The sequence below is a fragment of the Hesperophylax consimilis genome, chromosome 22, assembly GCF_061612785.1.
Source record: "Hesperophylax consimilis isolate HC1 chromosome 22, BYU_Hcon_1.0, whole genome shotgun sequence".
In the NCBI taxonomy this organism is placed as follows: Eukaryota; Metazoa; Arthropoda; class Insecta; order Trichoptera; family Limnephilidae; genus Hesperophylax; species Hesperophylax consimilis.
Window position 1 is genome coordinate 26,436,422 of NC_142857.1, and position 17,427 is coordinate 26,453,848.

Below are 17,427 nucleotides of genomic sequence, written 5' to 3' on the forward strand. Positions count from 1 at the left end.
CTCCCTTCATTTGCATAAAAATACCCTACACACAGCATCCCCAAGATGACATGTAACGTTGCTGCTTTAGGAAATGTAAATGCACCTTGTTTTTGTGCTTTAGTAAGTTTACCGGCCTGGAGTTGGGACAGAGGCAGAGAATCAAAAATTACTATGGACGTGAATTTGGGTTTTAGCGGGCTGGCGGCGTGTTGGCGTAACTAAAGCCAGATTTTGCCTGGAATATCGGCAGATTTTAAAGGAGTGTTTTTTTCTACCTAGTGATGGTACTTAAAGTAGTTTTCAAACGAGTTCGTCGTTCCTCTCGTTGACGGCGTTTTCTCCTGGGTTTTTTGTCTATGGAAATTAGAAAAAGCGTGTCTTTTGTTGGATAAGTAATCGGTGTTGGAAACAAGCCTTGTAATTTTGCCGAGAGCCACGCTGTCATTGTCCCGCTCATATGTACGCAGTTGGCTGAGAGAAGACGGAGATCGGAGACGGTTTTCCACTTGAATCACGGACTTGAGGGATGGACTTCGTTGCCATGATTCCAGAAGAGGTCTTGTAAGAGCACACTTGGAAGAGAGTGCTATCTGCATTCCTGAAAAACTCGCGTTAGTAAAATTCCTCTATTTTTTCTCTTTCCCTGGCTTAGTATGCCAAATATTTTGATTGTTAGAAGCATTTTGTTCTTATTTTATCAATATTCTTTTTGGTGAAAAACAGTATCGTCTTGTCCCACGAATCCAGAGTTTAATTTTCCCATTGCTCTGGTTAGATTTATCACATGGGAAAAGATTAGTGATATTATACGTCTTATTAAATATGCTTGACAGGCAGAGGAAAATTCAAAACAGCCATTAACTTCATACAGGAGGTCCAGAGGGAAATAATTTCTCTCGTACCAGTATCAACTTAGGGGATGCTGTGTGAAGGGCCTTAAAGATAAATATGTTTTGTAGGAAGGAAACTTAGAGATCGGCAAATTATTACACAGCCGTGCTGCTGAATATAATAACAAGTCGTAGAAGCGACCAGTTCTCATGTGACGAATATCGACGGTTTACAAATAACAGGTTCGCGTTTGGCGAATTTCCCGGGTGATCGTTGATGCTAGTTCCTCTTCATTATAATTCCATTGAAATACAAGTAGAACATGCACAGTATTCTCACGTCTTACCCCAAAACGTCTGAACCCCAAAAGTTTTAATCCCGTTGGTGAAGGTGGGGAAATCTACCGAACGGAACTACCTACTATGTTAAAGTGTTTGGGGCTCCAGATCTAACAACTCGACTAAAAATTTATGTTGATGTACCAAGCATGTCAGTGGAAGGTATTTTGGATAGATTGCTTCCATTGAAGAATACATAATCGTCGATTCGATACCTTCTGTTGGAATCACCCTACAACAGTCAATAAATATTACCGAAGCAAACAGATCCAGCGACACCGTGAAGAATTTGGCCCCGGAGATGCTCATGGCCTTCTGGCACTGCTGGCAGACTATCTGCACGAAGGTTTTCGCCTCCTCAGAGCCGTCGTACCAGTGGCAAGAATAGGCAGCTTCCATCACCGAGGAACTCTGAAAACAATAATATGTAAATATAAAACAACAACAAAAAACAGAAAACAAACGTTAAAAAGTGTATGGTGTCTGGTCCCTCCGGCATGGGTCACATAGGTTGTCAAACCTGCGAACCAATCACAAAACTAGAGTGTAGGAATAGAAGAAACAAATCAATCCTTGTTCAACAACCAAAAGCAGTGGACACACTTTTGGCTATGGACCTACGAATCCGCTCGCTCAATTCATCATCGTATTTTATTTAAATTTTGGAGTATTCATATTTCAAAAATGAAATTTTTAAATTAAGGATGCAATACTTTTTCAATATAAATCTTAAATGCGTGACGCCTCCTTTATTATATTTACAAAAAACCCACCCTTTACAGATCAGTTGCCAATATTTTGGATTGGAGTACTCATGTCTTTATTTTAACAAACCTTGACAAAATACTCCGAACGTTAACTTGTATTGTCCATATTGATTATATCTCCACTTGTTGATAAAATTGTTGCTACTTAATCCCATGATATCATACAAAAAGAATTTTTATTTTTTTTATAATAATATGATGAATTTGCCTACATTCTGCACGCATTTTCAAAAACGTGGCATTGGCACCACTAATACCGAGTTTACACGAAGACAATAGAAAGGATAAGACGTAAACAGAAACAATATTTAAAAAAAAAGACAAGGAATGATAAAAGTTAATAACTAGCAAATAAGTCTGAAATTAGTTGCCTTTTGAAACCGACAAAATTATTTTTTTTTTTTTTTTATTTATTCTCATTTAAACCCGCTAAACTACTTATGTAGTTTGTCAGCAGGGACATAGAGACAACATTTATACATTCATAAGATACAATTTGAACGGTACATAATTACATAAATTGGTTACATTGCAGAAAAGTTTAAATAGTAGCATAAAAGCCTTATATAATAAGCAAGTAAAAATAAATGTATGAACAAATTAGTATTATCAACAAGTACATCAATAGTTTCATAAATAGAGGTAGGTAGTCAGGTATTACAAAATAATTGTTTTTCCATTTTCTAAGAATATGAATTCCATTTCAGGGGCATCAGTATAGATCATTATTATCCAATAACCATTTCCTTAGATTATATTTAACATTAGCAGTATACATGTTATTATTTTTAATTGTCATTGGTAATAAGTTAAACATTTTGGGTACTATATAGTTTAAAGTTCTTTCACCATATTTATTAGTACATTTCGGAACTACCAGTCCTTCATTTTGAGTGAATCTTGTGTTATGTTTATGGCAAACTCTTTCCCTATACAATGAATCAGACAATATAACATGTTGACTTACAATATTATAAAACAATAATCCTCTGACAGGTAAAATATTCAGAGACTTGTACATTAATTTAATGTTACTTCTGTGTTGATTGTCATATTTATGGATTAACAATTTTATAATGGAGTTTTGTAATGTTTGTATATAGCTTACATTAGTTTTACAAGAATGTCCCCAAGAAGTAATTCCATAACGTATAGTGGATTCAGCCAGAGATAAGTAGATTAACTTTAAAGTACTTATAGGCACAAAATATTTTATTTTATAAATCCTACCCACAATAGCTCGTAGACGTTTACAAACATTAGCAATTTGTACATCCCATTTCATGTAGCAGTCAATAGTAACACCCAAATATACATAACTTTTGACAAAATCAATGGTTTCACATGAACAGGGCTGTGCAACATTTTTATGTATGCAGGCAAATGTGTGTGTATATAATGAAGGAATTACATTACATCTGGCGTGTGGAGATCTGATGTGCATAATTTTAGTTTTTTTGGCGTTTATAAAGAGGCCTGCATCATGCGACCATTTCAGTAGGGCAATAAAATCATGTTGCATAAGGTTCATTGCAGTAACCAGATCTTCGTGCGATATTACGAGCGCCGTATCGTCTGCATATACAAAATGTTTAACAAATGAAAACAATTTTCTCATAATTGAGACATAAATAATATAAAGGGTTGGCCCTAGAATTGACCCCTGTGCAACACCTGTTGAGATATATTTTCTTTTGCTAAATTTTTTAAGAATTTTTACTCTTATTTGTCGATCAGTTAGTAAATTTTTTAATAAAACTAGCAGCTTTCCTCTAATTCCTATTGCCTCCAGTGTTTCTAATAGTTTATTTGTGTCAATGGTATCAAATGCCTTAGAGTTATCTATGAATAAAACCAAAACTTGTTTTTTTAGATTTAATTCATAATTTATGTGATTTGAAAATTCCTGAAGCAGCATTTCCGTACTTTTTTTCTTTTGAAATCCATATTGGTTGGGATCCAACAAAGAGAAAGATTCTAGATATTTATTAAGTTTTATGGAAATGTATTTTTCAAGTATTTTTTCTAGGGCTGGCAATATGCTTATTGGCCTATAATTTTGAATATCTGTATGTTTGCCCCCTTTGTAAATTGGCCTAATGATGCTACTTTTTAGTTCATCTGGTATTACTGCTTGCGATAAAATTAAATTGATAAAGTGTGTTATAACAGGCCCTAAAATATTAATATGTGTCTTAATGTCAAACATTCGAATGTTGTCAATCCCTGGTGACTTTGAATTGTTTAATTTGCTAACAATAATATTGATTTCTTGGCAGGTAGCTCTGGGTAGGTACATACTATGTTGCACTTCATTCGGCCTGACGGTCGATGCTAAATAATCACATTTATGTATCATAGAGTTAACACTATTTGTAAAATATTCAACAAACTTATCTGCTACGGTTTCTTCATTATTCGTATTTAACATATATTTCGAGATTATTTCGTCACAACTACTTTTGGACTTGCGTCCTAATAATTTATTTATTTCATCCCAAGTTTGTTTTGTATTTCCAAAATAATTTTTGAATTTATTGTTAAAAAAGGTAGACTTACATTTAATAATTTCTTTTGTCACCTTATTTCTGAAAGTTTTATATTCCAATTCAAAGAATTGATTGCTAGGAAAATTCTTCCACCTTCTGTACAATGAATCTTTTTTTTTAATGTTTTCTAAGATATTAGAAGTTATCCAAGGTTTTATTGACAGAGGTCTTTTTTTGGGTTTATAATTCATAACGATTTTACTCTGTTCATACAAATTCTTAAAGTTGTTTTTAATTTTACTATATAGTATATTGCAATCTTGTTCCTCAAGCAAGGAGTGCCACTTAAAATTATGAATGTTTTTGTCGATTTTGTTTTGCGATAAAAACGAAATTCTTTCCCCGTGTTCTGGGGCTTCTTTCCTTGCACTATATTTAATATTAACTGCAGTTAAAAAGTGATCAGCTATAGTAATATTATTACATACACATGAGGAAAGAGAATCGCTTTGTTTACATCCACTGTTAAATCGGACAAATATGTGGTCTAAACAAGTACGAGTAACTTTTCCTGCTAAAACTGCTTCTCTAGTTACGTCACAAATACATTTGATTAAATAATTATCCGACATTATATTTTCATATGCCATAATAATAGGGTTTTGACAATTTAACAAGTCTAGATTAATATCTCCTATAAGTAAAACATTTTCTTTGGGGCTTATAGTATGCAGAATGGCAGATATTTCATTAAGAAATTGTGGTTGGCTAGAGTTGGGGGGGCGGTATATTGCTATGATGTTTAAAATACTCTTGTTTGGAAGTGTCATAGAGCCAAGCACACATTCAAAATGATTTGTTTCTATTGTTTTCTGTTGAAATGTGAATTCATTTCGAACATATAGCAATATACCTCCTCCAGATTTTTTAGTTCGGCAATAGTTGTAACAATTAAATCCAGGAATATTATACAGACAGACAAGATTCGGTGTTATAGCCGTTTCACATAACATTAACACATGAATATGCTTCCAACAAGTATTTAAGTAGACATTCAAAGTATCCCAGTATTTATAAATCGATCTAACATTCAACTGAACAATATTAATATTTTCCATATTGTAGTTGCTATGAAACTTTAGCCAATCACAGAAATTGTGAGTATTTTCGTAATCTACCTCGTCATCTTCTTCAATGTAATTAGACGCCATAATCAATAGTTGCAAAGTCCTTGGCAAGGGCAGCCTTGTAGGCCGGGCAGGAGTCCTTGTCTCCAGTCGGATGTGCAGCGGGCTTCCCAAATCTTGTACAGGTGGCGCAGACAGGCTCGGCGGCGGCTTTTGGGCAGTTTATCCGGGCGTGACCTTCGCCTGCGCAGTGTCCACATCTTTGCTGGTCCTTGCAAAACTTGAAGGAATGTCCGATCATTTGGCACTTGGAGCACACTGTAAGTCCAATGAAGTCACGAACACGGCACACATTCCAGTCCACAAAGACTTTCCCCTGCTCCACCAGCACGTGACGAATGTGGGCAGGAACCTCGAAGACCCGGTGGCAAGTTGATCCAGTTCGAGCGCCAGCAAGGTGACTTAGCTTGCAACTTTTTACTGCGAAATCTAGGCCTGCTTTGTCCTGGGCTCCTGCTAAGGCATTTTTTAGGAAGCACTCGTCCGTTAGGTCACGAGGAACGTTGAAGAAAATCACCCTTGGAAGCCGTTTTGTTGGTAATCGAGCGCTTAGAGTGTCCGAGTTTGCTAGACATGGGGTTTTCAGTATTTTATCCTGATCTTCTTGTGTTGCAGTATGGATTACAACGCCTTTGTTTCTGATTCTCCTAATACCCGTCACACGGATTCCAAGTTCTGATGGTCGTAATGTATCTTTTAGTAGCTGTTTCGTATCGTCGCTATCTTTTGTAGAATCCAGCTTTGGGAAGATTCATACAGCAGGTTTGGGGGTCCCAACGTTAAGTCCTGAGCGGTTGATTGATGGTATCATCTTCTGTGGGCCATTTTTCACAATATCGGCAAACGATAGGCTTGCTTCCGTGGCATCGGCTACTCTACGCATCACTGGTCCTAGATCTGACTCCAACTGCAATATTTTTTCTAACCTGTGTTGGTTTTCTGCTTTTTCAATCGCGATCTCTCCCTTTGCCACTATTAATTTGGCATTGACTGTTGCCAGATCAGCTTTGAAACCCTCTCGTTCCAATAACAGCTGTGAAACTGATCTGAATACAGCGGATACATATGCGCTTATCCGCAGTTGTTGATCCTTTGAGACTCTTGACTGCTTTTCAGCAAGGACATCTTGGAGTGCTCTTAGACTTGCTTCAGTGTCGTTCAGTATCTGTACTGAGGACACTGGGATTTCACTATCATTTTCAGACACGTCGGAATAGTCCGATGCTCCGTCAGATTCCTCATCTTCAACCACTGGAGAAATCATTCCCGAGGCCTTTTTTTGTGATGGGGACGTCATCTTATCCAGCATTCTTTTTTTACGCCGATGGCAGCATTCATCAGGCATCGGTGGGATGGACATTTCAATGAGAACAAACACACAATCTTAGGTTGTTTTAAAACTTTCGATAAAAATGTTTAGAATCCGCTAGAATAGTATTATTTTATTACTGTTTTATCAAATAAACTTTTTTGGCACTTAAATTTTCCATATAAATACTGTTTGCACACGAATTCGGAGGTTTTTTTTAGTTTTTTTGCAAGAGCAAAGTGTAAACACGAACTGCTGTCACTGCGATTATTGTTACGTTGAAACATTTCAATAAGTTAACAGCGCTTGTTTGCTTGGTGATGAATTCTTATTGAGGTCATTGTTACATTTATTGTATTGTTCTAGTGGGTGTAAGACACTGTCCTGTGGAGATAGATCTCTGGTCTTGGTACATTATTCTGTCCTGTAAACTTCGGTTCGCACTAGGATAATAGGTCCAAAGCTGGGACAATAGGATGTTGTCATTTACTGGTTTGAACTGGGCATTTACGTAAAAGATGCAATTAGAGCAACGTTATTGCTATCATTCATATTGTTGTTAGTTCATAAAATATTATTAGAATCTCAGCATGTATCGCTGCAGCTCGTAATACAACAAAACAATGTTTTATTGTACCAAATAACTCAGTTTACTAAATTTAATAGTTCATAAATTTCAACTGCGAGATGTCGTTGATAAGAAAAAATATTAAAAACTAATTGATTCACATTACCTCCTCAATGAGCCTGTTTCCAAAGATGCAAAATAGGAATACTTGAGCCAAGGTGTAAACCAAATATCCGATGACACTGAGGGAGTACACATCAATTCCGGATATCTGAAAATAAATAATATAATATTAATCATTTTTTTGCACAGCAGTCACAAAATATTAATTTAAATAAATTTTTGATAGTAAGACAGACCAGTCGATTTTGATAATTTTTAATTTAATTTGAAAAGTTTATTTGTTTTAATCATAATTAATATGAATCGATTGCATCTAATAACACTGTGTGACAGGAGAATTATTTCAGACCTGGTTGTGTTACACAGAGTCATTAACAACTTAATTGATAGTCCTGCCATCGTTGTCACTATTAAATTCCATGTGCCGACTAGGAATATAAGACAAAATATAACATCATTCTGCAATACAAACACGACCAACTATCAGACGCAGACACACTCACTGACCAATAGGATGCATGATCTGGGCAACAAGTATGGGGGTGCTATTGATTTATTTATTGACTCCATTTATAGAACTAAGCATAATCTATACCAACACTTTGTCAAATCCTACAAATTAGAGTAGCGTTGGTAAATTAGTTTTAATATTTTGTCTTATATGTAGTGTTGATGTAAATTTTTTTTTACTTTATGTTACTTCATATTTAGTTTTCTTTTTCTTAATATTTTCTCATTATACTTGTTATTATTAATTATTAATATTTTCTCATTATTATGTACCTACTTTACAATGGATTACATCTGTTTACTGTCAGTGTCTCATGTATAATACAGATATTCTCATATGTACACTGCATCATGTATCAATTTTATGTTAAAGCTTTTTTATGCGTATATATATATATATCTATAAATAAATATAAAGTGATTAAAAACTGCTGCTATTTAAATCAGTGCATTGATATTGAACATTTCGTATAGATATTTGAACTAGCTGAAGTCCCCTACGGTGCCCGAGCTTCAAGCAGACTTTTTTTTTCTAAATCAAATGCGCAGACTATAATTTTCCTCTCATTTTGAATGTCAATTATGCAACATTTTATCAAGAAGTATCAATATTTATTAAATTCTGTGTCGAAAAAGGGAATGCTTTGATTTTTATAAATTTCATGCAGACAGTGACCTTTCTTTTGTTTGGAAGAACTGCAGATTTGTTAAAAAACAAAACCACCTACAGACACTCTAATTTATATATTTACTGGCTGACATGTACCCGACTTTGCTTGGGGACTTATAAATGGTTTGGTGTAAAGTTTTGAGATTTTTCGACTCCTTATCTCATTAAGTCTTCCTCGAGCGTTCCCTACTTCTTCTAACTTTCGAACTACACTCTTAACACTCCTAACGCCAATAAGAACAAAATTTGAAATTTTGAGTCTATTGGACACAAACAAATGAATACTATAATATTGATTCACATTTTGTCGAACTGTACATTGCCATTGACTGTGTATTGCCATTTTGTTTGTTAACCTGTAAAAAACTTCTTAACTGCATAATCAATATATTCCAAGGATAAATACGTAGCATAATTATATGATGCATTTCAGCTGTGAATTGCATTATTTGATAAATGCAAGGCTGTAAAAACTAAAATCAATATTGCCTTTTCAAACAGTTTGCTGAAAAATTAATTATGTAGGTCAATAAAAAAACTGTTACCGTTGCAAATTTTTAGACAATGCGTTATTGTTTTCAGGAATATTTCATAAATAATTTATTAATGTTAATAAGTACATTATAATTTTGCGGTACACTTTTTAAACACTTGAAGTAAAACAATGGCATTTTCACTCTAAAACAATGACCTATTGTCATGATAAACTAACTATACAACCATTGCTATGTATATAACGGTAATTAAGTTTCATATTTAACAAGAAAATAAACTGTATTTTAAAACACTTGGCATGGTTAATATAAAAATAAGGAGATATGGCATAGAAGCGGATTACGACAAAATTGTATTGGGGCGTTTAACCAACCGACTGCGACTTTTATAAAAGCATTTCGGTCAGTGGTTGAGTGGGCATAGCGCTTGGGTCTCACCCGAGCGTCGCGTGTTCGATTCCTCGGCTGGCTAAGTCCTCCATCACAACACAAGCAACATTTTCGGCTTTCTGTGGTGGTAGTAGGAGATTTTCAAACATTGTTGGGTTATTCGTAACCCGGGAATGTTTGTCTTTCTTTTAAAAAAAAAAAAAAAAAAAAATTCGGGAATGATTTGAATTGCATCGGGAATTGACTCGTTGCAGTATAAAAACAAATTACTCTACCTAATTTAAATTCAATTTATAATTTTATTATTTACAAAATTATTCTTTTTGGTATATTTTTAATTACACTTGAAAATAATATATAGATTGGGTACATATTATTTTATTTTTTATTCGGTTTTATGTCCAACTGGGCTTTTACATGGATTTTAAGAACAAAATATACCTAGTGAGCTATCTAAAATTATAAACAAAGTTTTTAAGCATGAAATAACATAAACTGAAAAACTAAATAGGAAACAGTATTACTGCAACATGTAATAGTAACATAAACTAAATTAAAAACTAGAATAATATAAAACAAATCACTAAAATTACATTACCAACGCTACTCTAATTTGTAGGTTTCAACAAAATGCTGGTCTATACCTATATTAAGCTCTTTTTTTAATCATTTATTAACTTTCAAAAATACATTTTTTTACAATTAAGTCCCGTTAAACTGATTGATATCAGTTTGTCAACAGGTTCTTTTAACAATTACTTTTTAGATACATATACAATTTTAATTGTATAATTGCTTAATTCTATAAACGGTATCAGTAAATGTTTCCATGATTACTCAACACAGTGACAATCCAACACACTTTTAAAAACTGATAGAAAGTCATTAGAAACGATGAAATTTTTTTTTTTACTAAATCTTACCTAACCTAACCTAACCTACTTAACCCAGTTAATAAAGTTTTTGTTTCATCACTTTCCATGACTTTATATAACTTTCTAAAGATCTGATGATTTATCCGGTCACCAATATGTCAATAGTGCCCTCAAACTTTTTGCGTTGATCATCATATTGATTAGCGAGTGTGTCTGATAGTTGCTTGTGAATGTATTACATATTAATTTTACATTTTATGTTACGTTTCTCGTCGGTACATGGAATTTTATAGTGGCGACGATGTCAGGGCTGTTAATTGAGTTGTTAATGACTTTGTGTAATACCACCAGGTCTGACATAATTCTCCTGTGAGATAGTATATCAAGTATACTAGTAGTAACATAGCTTGTCTTTAAAGGCAGCTTTATTGCTGCTAAATATGTCGATATCTGAATTGATGCTACTAGTTAGTCCTGCAGGCTGGGAGATAGAACATTCTATGCTGTCGGTGACGAAGATAGCCTTGGGGAACATAGAAAAGAAGGCTTGCCGAGTTTGCATGCCATCCTTGAACCAGTCCAAAAAAATGTGTAACAATGACCCGTAGGTGTAGAGCATACCCAAAAAAACATACCATGTCTTCAGATTCGTTGATGTTAGGACAGAGCCACAGGTAGTAGTGGCCATACTCCCTTATGTAGAGAAATTTCAGAAATTTTTCTCCAACATGAGGGAATACTTTACCAGGTGTGGACTCCAAATTACCAACACAATACACGGAGTAGAATGAGAATCTCTTTAAATGATTGGTAATCCGGTTAAAAACTGGACTGCAGGCCTTTAACGAAAGAATTAATAGGATTCCTGTTAAACTTTTAGTAAAATACGAATACGTTCGAATCACGATGCCGGAACACGTGTTCATAAAGATGTTAATATTTTTGCATTTAGTAATTATATATTGTCAAGGCATTTACAGGTGCATGAACACATGTTCCGATGTAATAAAAAACGTCTTGCAATCCAGTTTTTAACCAATAGTTTGAAGAGATTCTTAATAAATTAGCAGTCCTCATTTTTATCCGTGTAATGTAAGCATTTTTCTGGTACTGTAAGATCTCGGTAACCGAATTAATTATCTATATTCGTTGATGTATTGAATTCTAATGGCGTTTCATTGTGCCAGAGATTAAAAGTGTATCCACTGGAATAGGATGCAGAGGTTTGTAAGATAACTAATATTAATATTTGGATGATTTGCATACCGTCGTTTTTGCTCAAGGGATAGCATTATGGCCAATCTTAATTGTCTTTATTATCTATGGTAGTATAATATAACAAACCTTGGTTGCTTGGTAGGCCAGAAGAGTCAGAGTGATGGTGGAGATCAGCATATGGAATAAAAGGGCTGTACCGTAGGTGTCTCCAATACCAGCAACCAATCTGTTAAAATCAATACATTAAAATCAATTATAAGTAAAAACTTCAACGACATAATACATCATCACACTCGATAACCTTTATGGTTGATTGGTTACCACTCTGGGCTATCAACCGTAGGTCGCTGGTTAAAATCCCGGTGTGTGCCATTGAGCTATACAATTAGAGGCGCTAGTGCGTACTAATATCTCGACGAAACGTGTTCCTTTATTACAAAGCGATAATCGGTGCGGGTCATTGATGTTAGTCAATGGTGCGAGTAAATCAGATTTTGTAGTTTTCCGTCGTTCGGTTTTATAGCGTTGGAGGCCAAATCGGACTAATTGGAGAAACATATTTTTTCGTATCATATCTCATCTAAACATTATTAAATCCATGGCGTAAATTTTATAGGATTAATTTGAGCTTTCAATTCATTGTTTTAATTTACCATTAATATAGTATGTTTGTATATTTGCGGCACGTTCTAGAGTAGGAGCTGCTTTTTTCAGAATTAAAACGTTGCTTGAAATGGCTTTTGCCGTGTTTGGTGACCAGATCTGAATATCCAGGTACTTCTTCCAACTTCCTCATTCGCACCTCTTATCTCTCTCCCACTACCTTCAGCCGCCAAAATGTCCCAATAATGATTATTGGCTGCACAGGTGTGATGATAAGGATTACTTCCAAACAAAATAATGTTTCGGGAAGTCGACTATTGAACTCCACCGAAAACAACATAATTCAAAAAAATATGTTTTCAGTTAGAACAACAATCTTTATGCTAAATATATATTATATTTTCTATTGAATTTCGCTGTGAGTATTTAGTTTATTAAATTTAAAAAAATATTTAAACCTAAAATCGAAACGACCGTGACGTCAATCGATACGTTTAGTGAAAATAAATGCAGATTCTAATTCGCCAATTGACCGAGCTCTTCATTCTCTAAATAATATTTGTCTTACCTCTAACATTGATATTTTTTCGGATTCACTGCCCAAATTCAAACGTGACATCATGTCAAAAATTTAAACTGTTCAGTGCGCATACATACAGACACACACACACAAACACTATCACATACACCTATATATGTGATAGTGATATCACATTTCACACACACCTATATACTACACACGTCACCTGGTCATAAAGATACCACTTGGCAGACATTACAAGGAAACATATCATAGGTACCCAACATGAAGTATCTTATTACCGTATATTGTTTCATCTCTGTAAATCATGTACTGTTTGTTTCTATAATATAAAATAAATAAACAAAAGCAAAAATACGAAAGAGCCGACGAGTCGCGAAGCTGGCTAAAGCTTCGTTGCCACTCTTGCTACGTAGAATCAGTTTAGCCCCTAGGCGCAACAAAAGATGTTTAAAATCAAAAAAATGTTGGCATTTAAGTTAGACGAAATTTTTTTTTAAGATTTTAAAATTTGACTCGAGTTTCTTCCTACGCCATATTCTTGGCAAAAACATCATCATATCACACCAAACAAGTTTTCTAAATCCAATAAAAAACACTCCTCTTTTTAATAAACACACTCTTATAGTACAGTGATATCCCTTCATATAATATTAAATCACCAAAAGCTTTCTCAATTCTGAAATTTCGGCTCTTTGAAGGGACATCAAACGTCTTAACAACTGTACTGTGTTTACTTTACACAACATGACATCGTTTCTCTTGAGACCGGGAGACGTCAAGTCAACTACTTGTAGAATTAGATGTGTTTTCTTGGCCTCAGAAAATAGGTGCTTTGGAGCGAAACTCGTGTTACTTGAACTCAAATTAGGGAGTACTACAATGTACAGTATATATGCTAACAAGAACGGAGTTTGCTTAACTTCACAGTGGATTCTATGTGACTGTGAGAAGACTTTACGTTTATGCCGCTGTTTCGTAGTTTAACCTTTTGGAAGACTTTGGGAGAATATCTACCGCATTGTATTTCCATCATTTGCAAAACGTGGTGAACGTATTCTTACCACAAAAATGCACAGAGAAAAAGTATTGCGAATTTATTACGAATATCTTCTTATTATTTGTAATCAAATTTGGTAAAACAATTTGGGAGTTTGAGTTTGGGTACTGCCTCCCTGGGAACCTTAAAAACAACCCTCCATACAGCATCTCAAAAGATGACATAGGGCCTGATGGAAAATTTCCTCAAAGCCTCCTGTGTGGAGTTAATATAACGGGTATATAAAACGGGACTGCAGGCCGTTTCCTAATAAACTTTCCTTGAATTCGTAATAATATCGAAACACGTGTTCATGCATTTACGTTTGTCTTGATAATATATAATGACAAAATGCGAAATAAAGATATCAGGAAACATATCAATTCTTTTGTTAAGGGCCTACAATCTCGTTTTTAACCGGATTACGAATAATTTGAAGAGATTATTAATAAATTTGCAATCATTTTTATCAGTATTTTTTCTCCGTGTGTCACAAAGTGAAGCTACAGACCATCATAGATATCATCAACACTCAAAAATTGTAGGTGACGTTAAAAAAAATTGGAGTGACATCTGTCAGTGTTATTTCATGTCAGTTGCACGTGAGAGTTTTGCGAGTTTGTTTTGTTTTGAAGGAAGTTTTATACACAATTTCAATGCAAAAAATCCGTTAAATTCTTTTTATTGAGTAATTTGCATAGTTTTTTAGTCGATGATCTCTTGACGGAAGTCTACTCCTATGTATTTTAATGGCGTTTAATAGTACCTACCTCAAAAATTGTTTTATTTCAATAACATTATATTATGATGTTTAAAAATGTACAGTTCCTGACCGGGCTATGGCAGTTTATTTACCACGTCTATTTGATGCCCTAGTGGCTTTTAAAATGGACGATATGTAAATGACAAAGGGAGTTTCTTTTGACGGTGTTAAAATCACTGGAAATACAAGCCTTACCTAAAGATGTTTTTCGAAATGCTATATAAACACAGTTTATAGGTTTACACCTCATAAGTACTCAACACGATTCTGTTTAAATTCACCACACGACGACATTGAATTTGAGGATGCAATCTGCACTATTTAATGGATTTTTCACGAGAATAATTATCCGAACAGCGAGATAAGATACACTACCAACAACGATGAATATCACTTGCATATTTCTTCTTTCTTCCGTTCGTGTTTCTTCGTAGGTAAGACTTTCAGAGAGGACAGTACCAAAGGAATCGAAGATTTAAACAGGACATTGGCATGTGGAATAATATAAAAAAATACAGTGTGTGGCAAGCCTACGCACGACGGAAGTGAAACTTTTAGTATTCCTCTCTCTCTTTACATTTCATTCTCTCTTTTTTTCTGTCTATTGACATATTTATAAGTAGCATGTGATAAAAAAAATTAAAAGTTATAAAAATATGGGATTCGACCCCGGGTCCTGCATAACGAGTGTCGAACGCTCTGCCTCTAGACCGCGGTTATTACGTATTCGACCAAAATATCATATAGTCAAAATATCTCATCTAGTCAAAAGTCTTTTATCACTTTTAAAAAAAGCATTTTATCACTTTAAAAAAAAATTATTATTAAAAAAAATCACAAAAAGAAAAAAAAAATAGTTTAAGCGGGGATCGAACCTCGGTTCTTCGCGGTTCTTATAAACCTTTTTTAGGTCACTCTCCAAACTCAGCTTCGCGGTCTAGAGGCAGAGCGCGCGACTCTCGTCGTGAAGAACCGAGGTTCGATCCCCGCTTAAACTATTTTTTTATTGGCTAGGCTCCTATAGCGAAATGATCACGGTTTTTCATGACGGTCATGAGTTGGTTTTACTCCTGTCCTCGAAATTGCATAACGCGCGTAAAGAAGTTTCACTTCAAAGACTGATTGAATATTAATCAACATCGTTTTACAAAATGAGGCCAAAATCGAAAAAAACGAATACGCACGTTTTCCTCTCATATTTTCCTTACTTTAAAACAATATTCATAATATGTTTATAAGACTTTTAGGAAGGAGAGGATCAGAGAAATTGACGATTTAAACAGGACATTGGCATGTGGAATAATTTAAAAACTGATTCAATATTAACCAACATCGTTTTACAAAATGGGGGCAAAATAGAAAAAAAACGAATACGCACGTTTCTTCTAATATTTTCCTTAGTTTAAAACAATATTCATAATATTTTATAAGACTTTTGGGAAGGAGAGGATCAAAGGAATTGACGATTTAAACAGGACATTGGCATATGGAATAATTCAAAAACTGTTCCAATATTAATCAACATCCTTTCACAAAATGAGGGCAAAATAGAAAAAACGAATACGCATGTTTTCTTCTCATATTTTAAAATCTCAAATATCTACATATTCATAATATGTAGATATTTACTGCCTCTATTTGGCGTTCCAAAGTGAACTGTTTGGAAGTTATGCCTATGTAGAAAGTTAAAAGTTAAGAGCATGCTGATGAGTTTGCATACTTGGGAAAACTTTGAAAAAGTTTGTTGGAGACAGAGCTTGAATGTTAAAAATTCAATTATTTATTTTTTAAATTGTCAAATAAGGTTAGTAGTTCATAGTGGAGTTCTATTACTAACCATGAAACATGAAACTGACAGGAAAATGATAAATATTGACGGTAGTAGAAATGAGATCTTTGAGTGAATTTGCGTGGTAAATTCTTGTACTACAACATTATCAATAAGGATTCCGATTAAAAATGGAATGGGCGTGATGAACATTTTGAAGAAACTTTAATAACTTTGAAATATAGAGCAGATATTCAGAGAGAAGTGAGTCGAGTGGGGGAGGATATTAGAAGGGCAAATGCATGAATGATAAAATCGGTGATGTTTCAGGAAGGATACCGCTTATATATTGCGGATGACTAATACACGGAAAAAACTTTCTGATAAAAAATATTGCTAATTTAATGAAAATCTCTACAAACTATTCGTATTCCTGTTAAAAACAGGATTGCAGGCCATTAACGAATGAGTTGATAGGTATTCTACAAAACATAAAGTAAATGTTTTGTTTCCAAATCCGAACACTTGTTTATAAAAGTCCTCACATTTTTGATTTTCTTCCTGATATATTATTAAAATCATCGCAGGTGGCTGAACACGTATTCCGATATTATTATGAGTTTATCAGGAAGCGGCTTACAGTTCCTTTTTTAGCAAAATGACTAATAATTTGATGAGATTTTCAATAAATCAGCATTATTCATTTTTCTCTGTAAAAGCTTCTAAACTATATCTTATCAATAACAGACATTTTTTACGCTGAAATAGGATTCTGTGACTCGGATAATGTCACGCGAGGCCGCCAACACACGCTTCTGATTCTTCCCAGGTGTAGAACAAACTTACCAATACTGATGCTCCTGGGAAAACTTCCTAGGTGAATTAACTGACTCGAAGGAAACTAGGATATTTACCACGTGTCTTTCAACAATTTTAAGCAAGAAATGTTATTTAACTTCTTA

General features: G+C 34.3%; 1 protein-coding gene across 2 annotated transcripts in view; it reads right to left on the minus strand.

Annotated features, from left to right (window-relative positions):
• The window catches only part of Orco (odorant receptor co-receptor), a 52,785-nt gene that overhangs the window by 568 nt on the left and 34,790 nt on the right, over positions 1-17,427 (minus strand). For both annotated transcript variants that reach the window (XM_089645310.1, XM_089645309.1), the window contains exons 7-9: positions 11,878-11,977; positions 7,638-7,742; positions 1,407-1,562 (exon numbers count right to left, since the gene is read on the minus strand). In XM_089645310.1, coding sequence (XP_089501436.1) covers positions 1,407-1,562; positions 7,638-7,742; positions 11,878-11,977 — 361 coding nt within the window. The remainder of the gene's footprint in view (positions 1-1,406; positions 1,563-7,637; positions 7,743-11,877; positions 11,978-17,427) is intronic.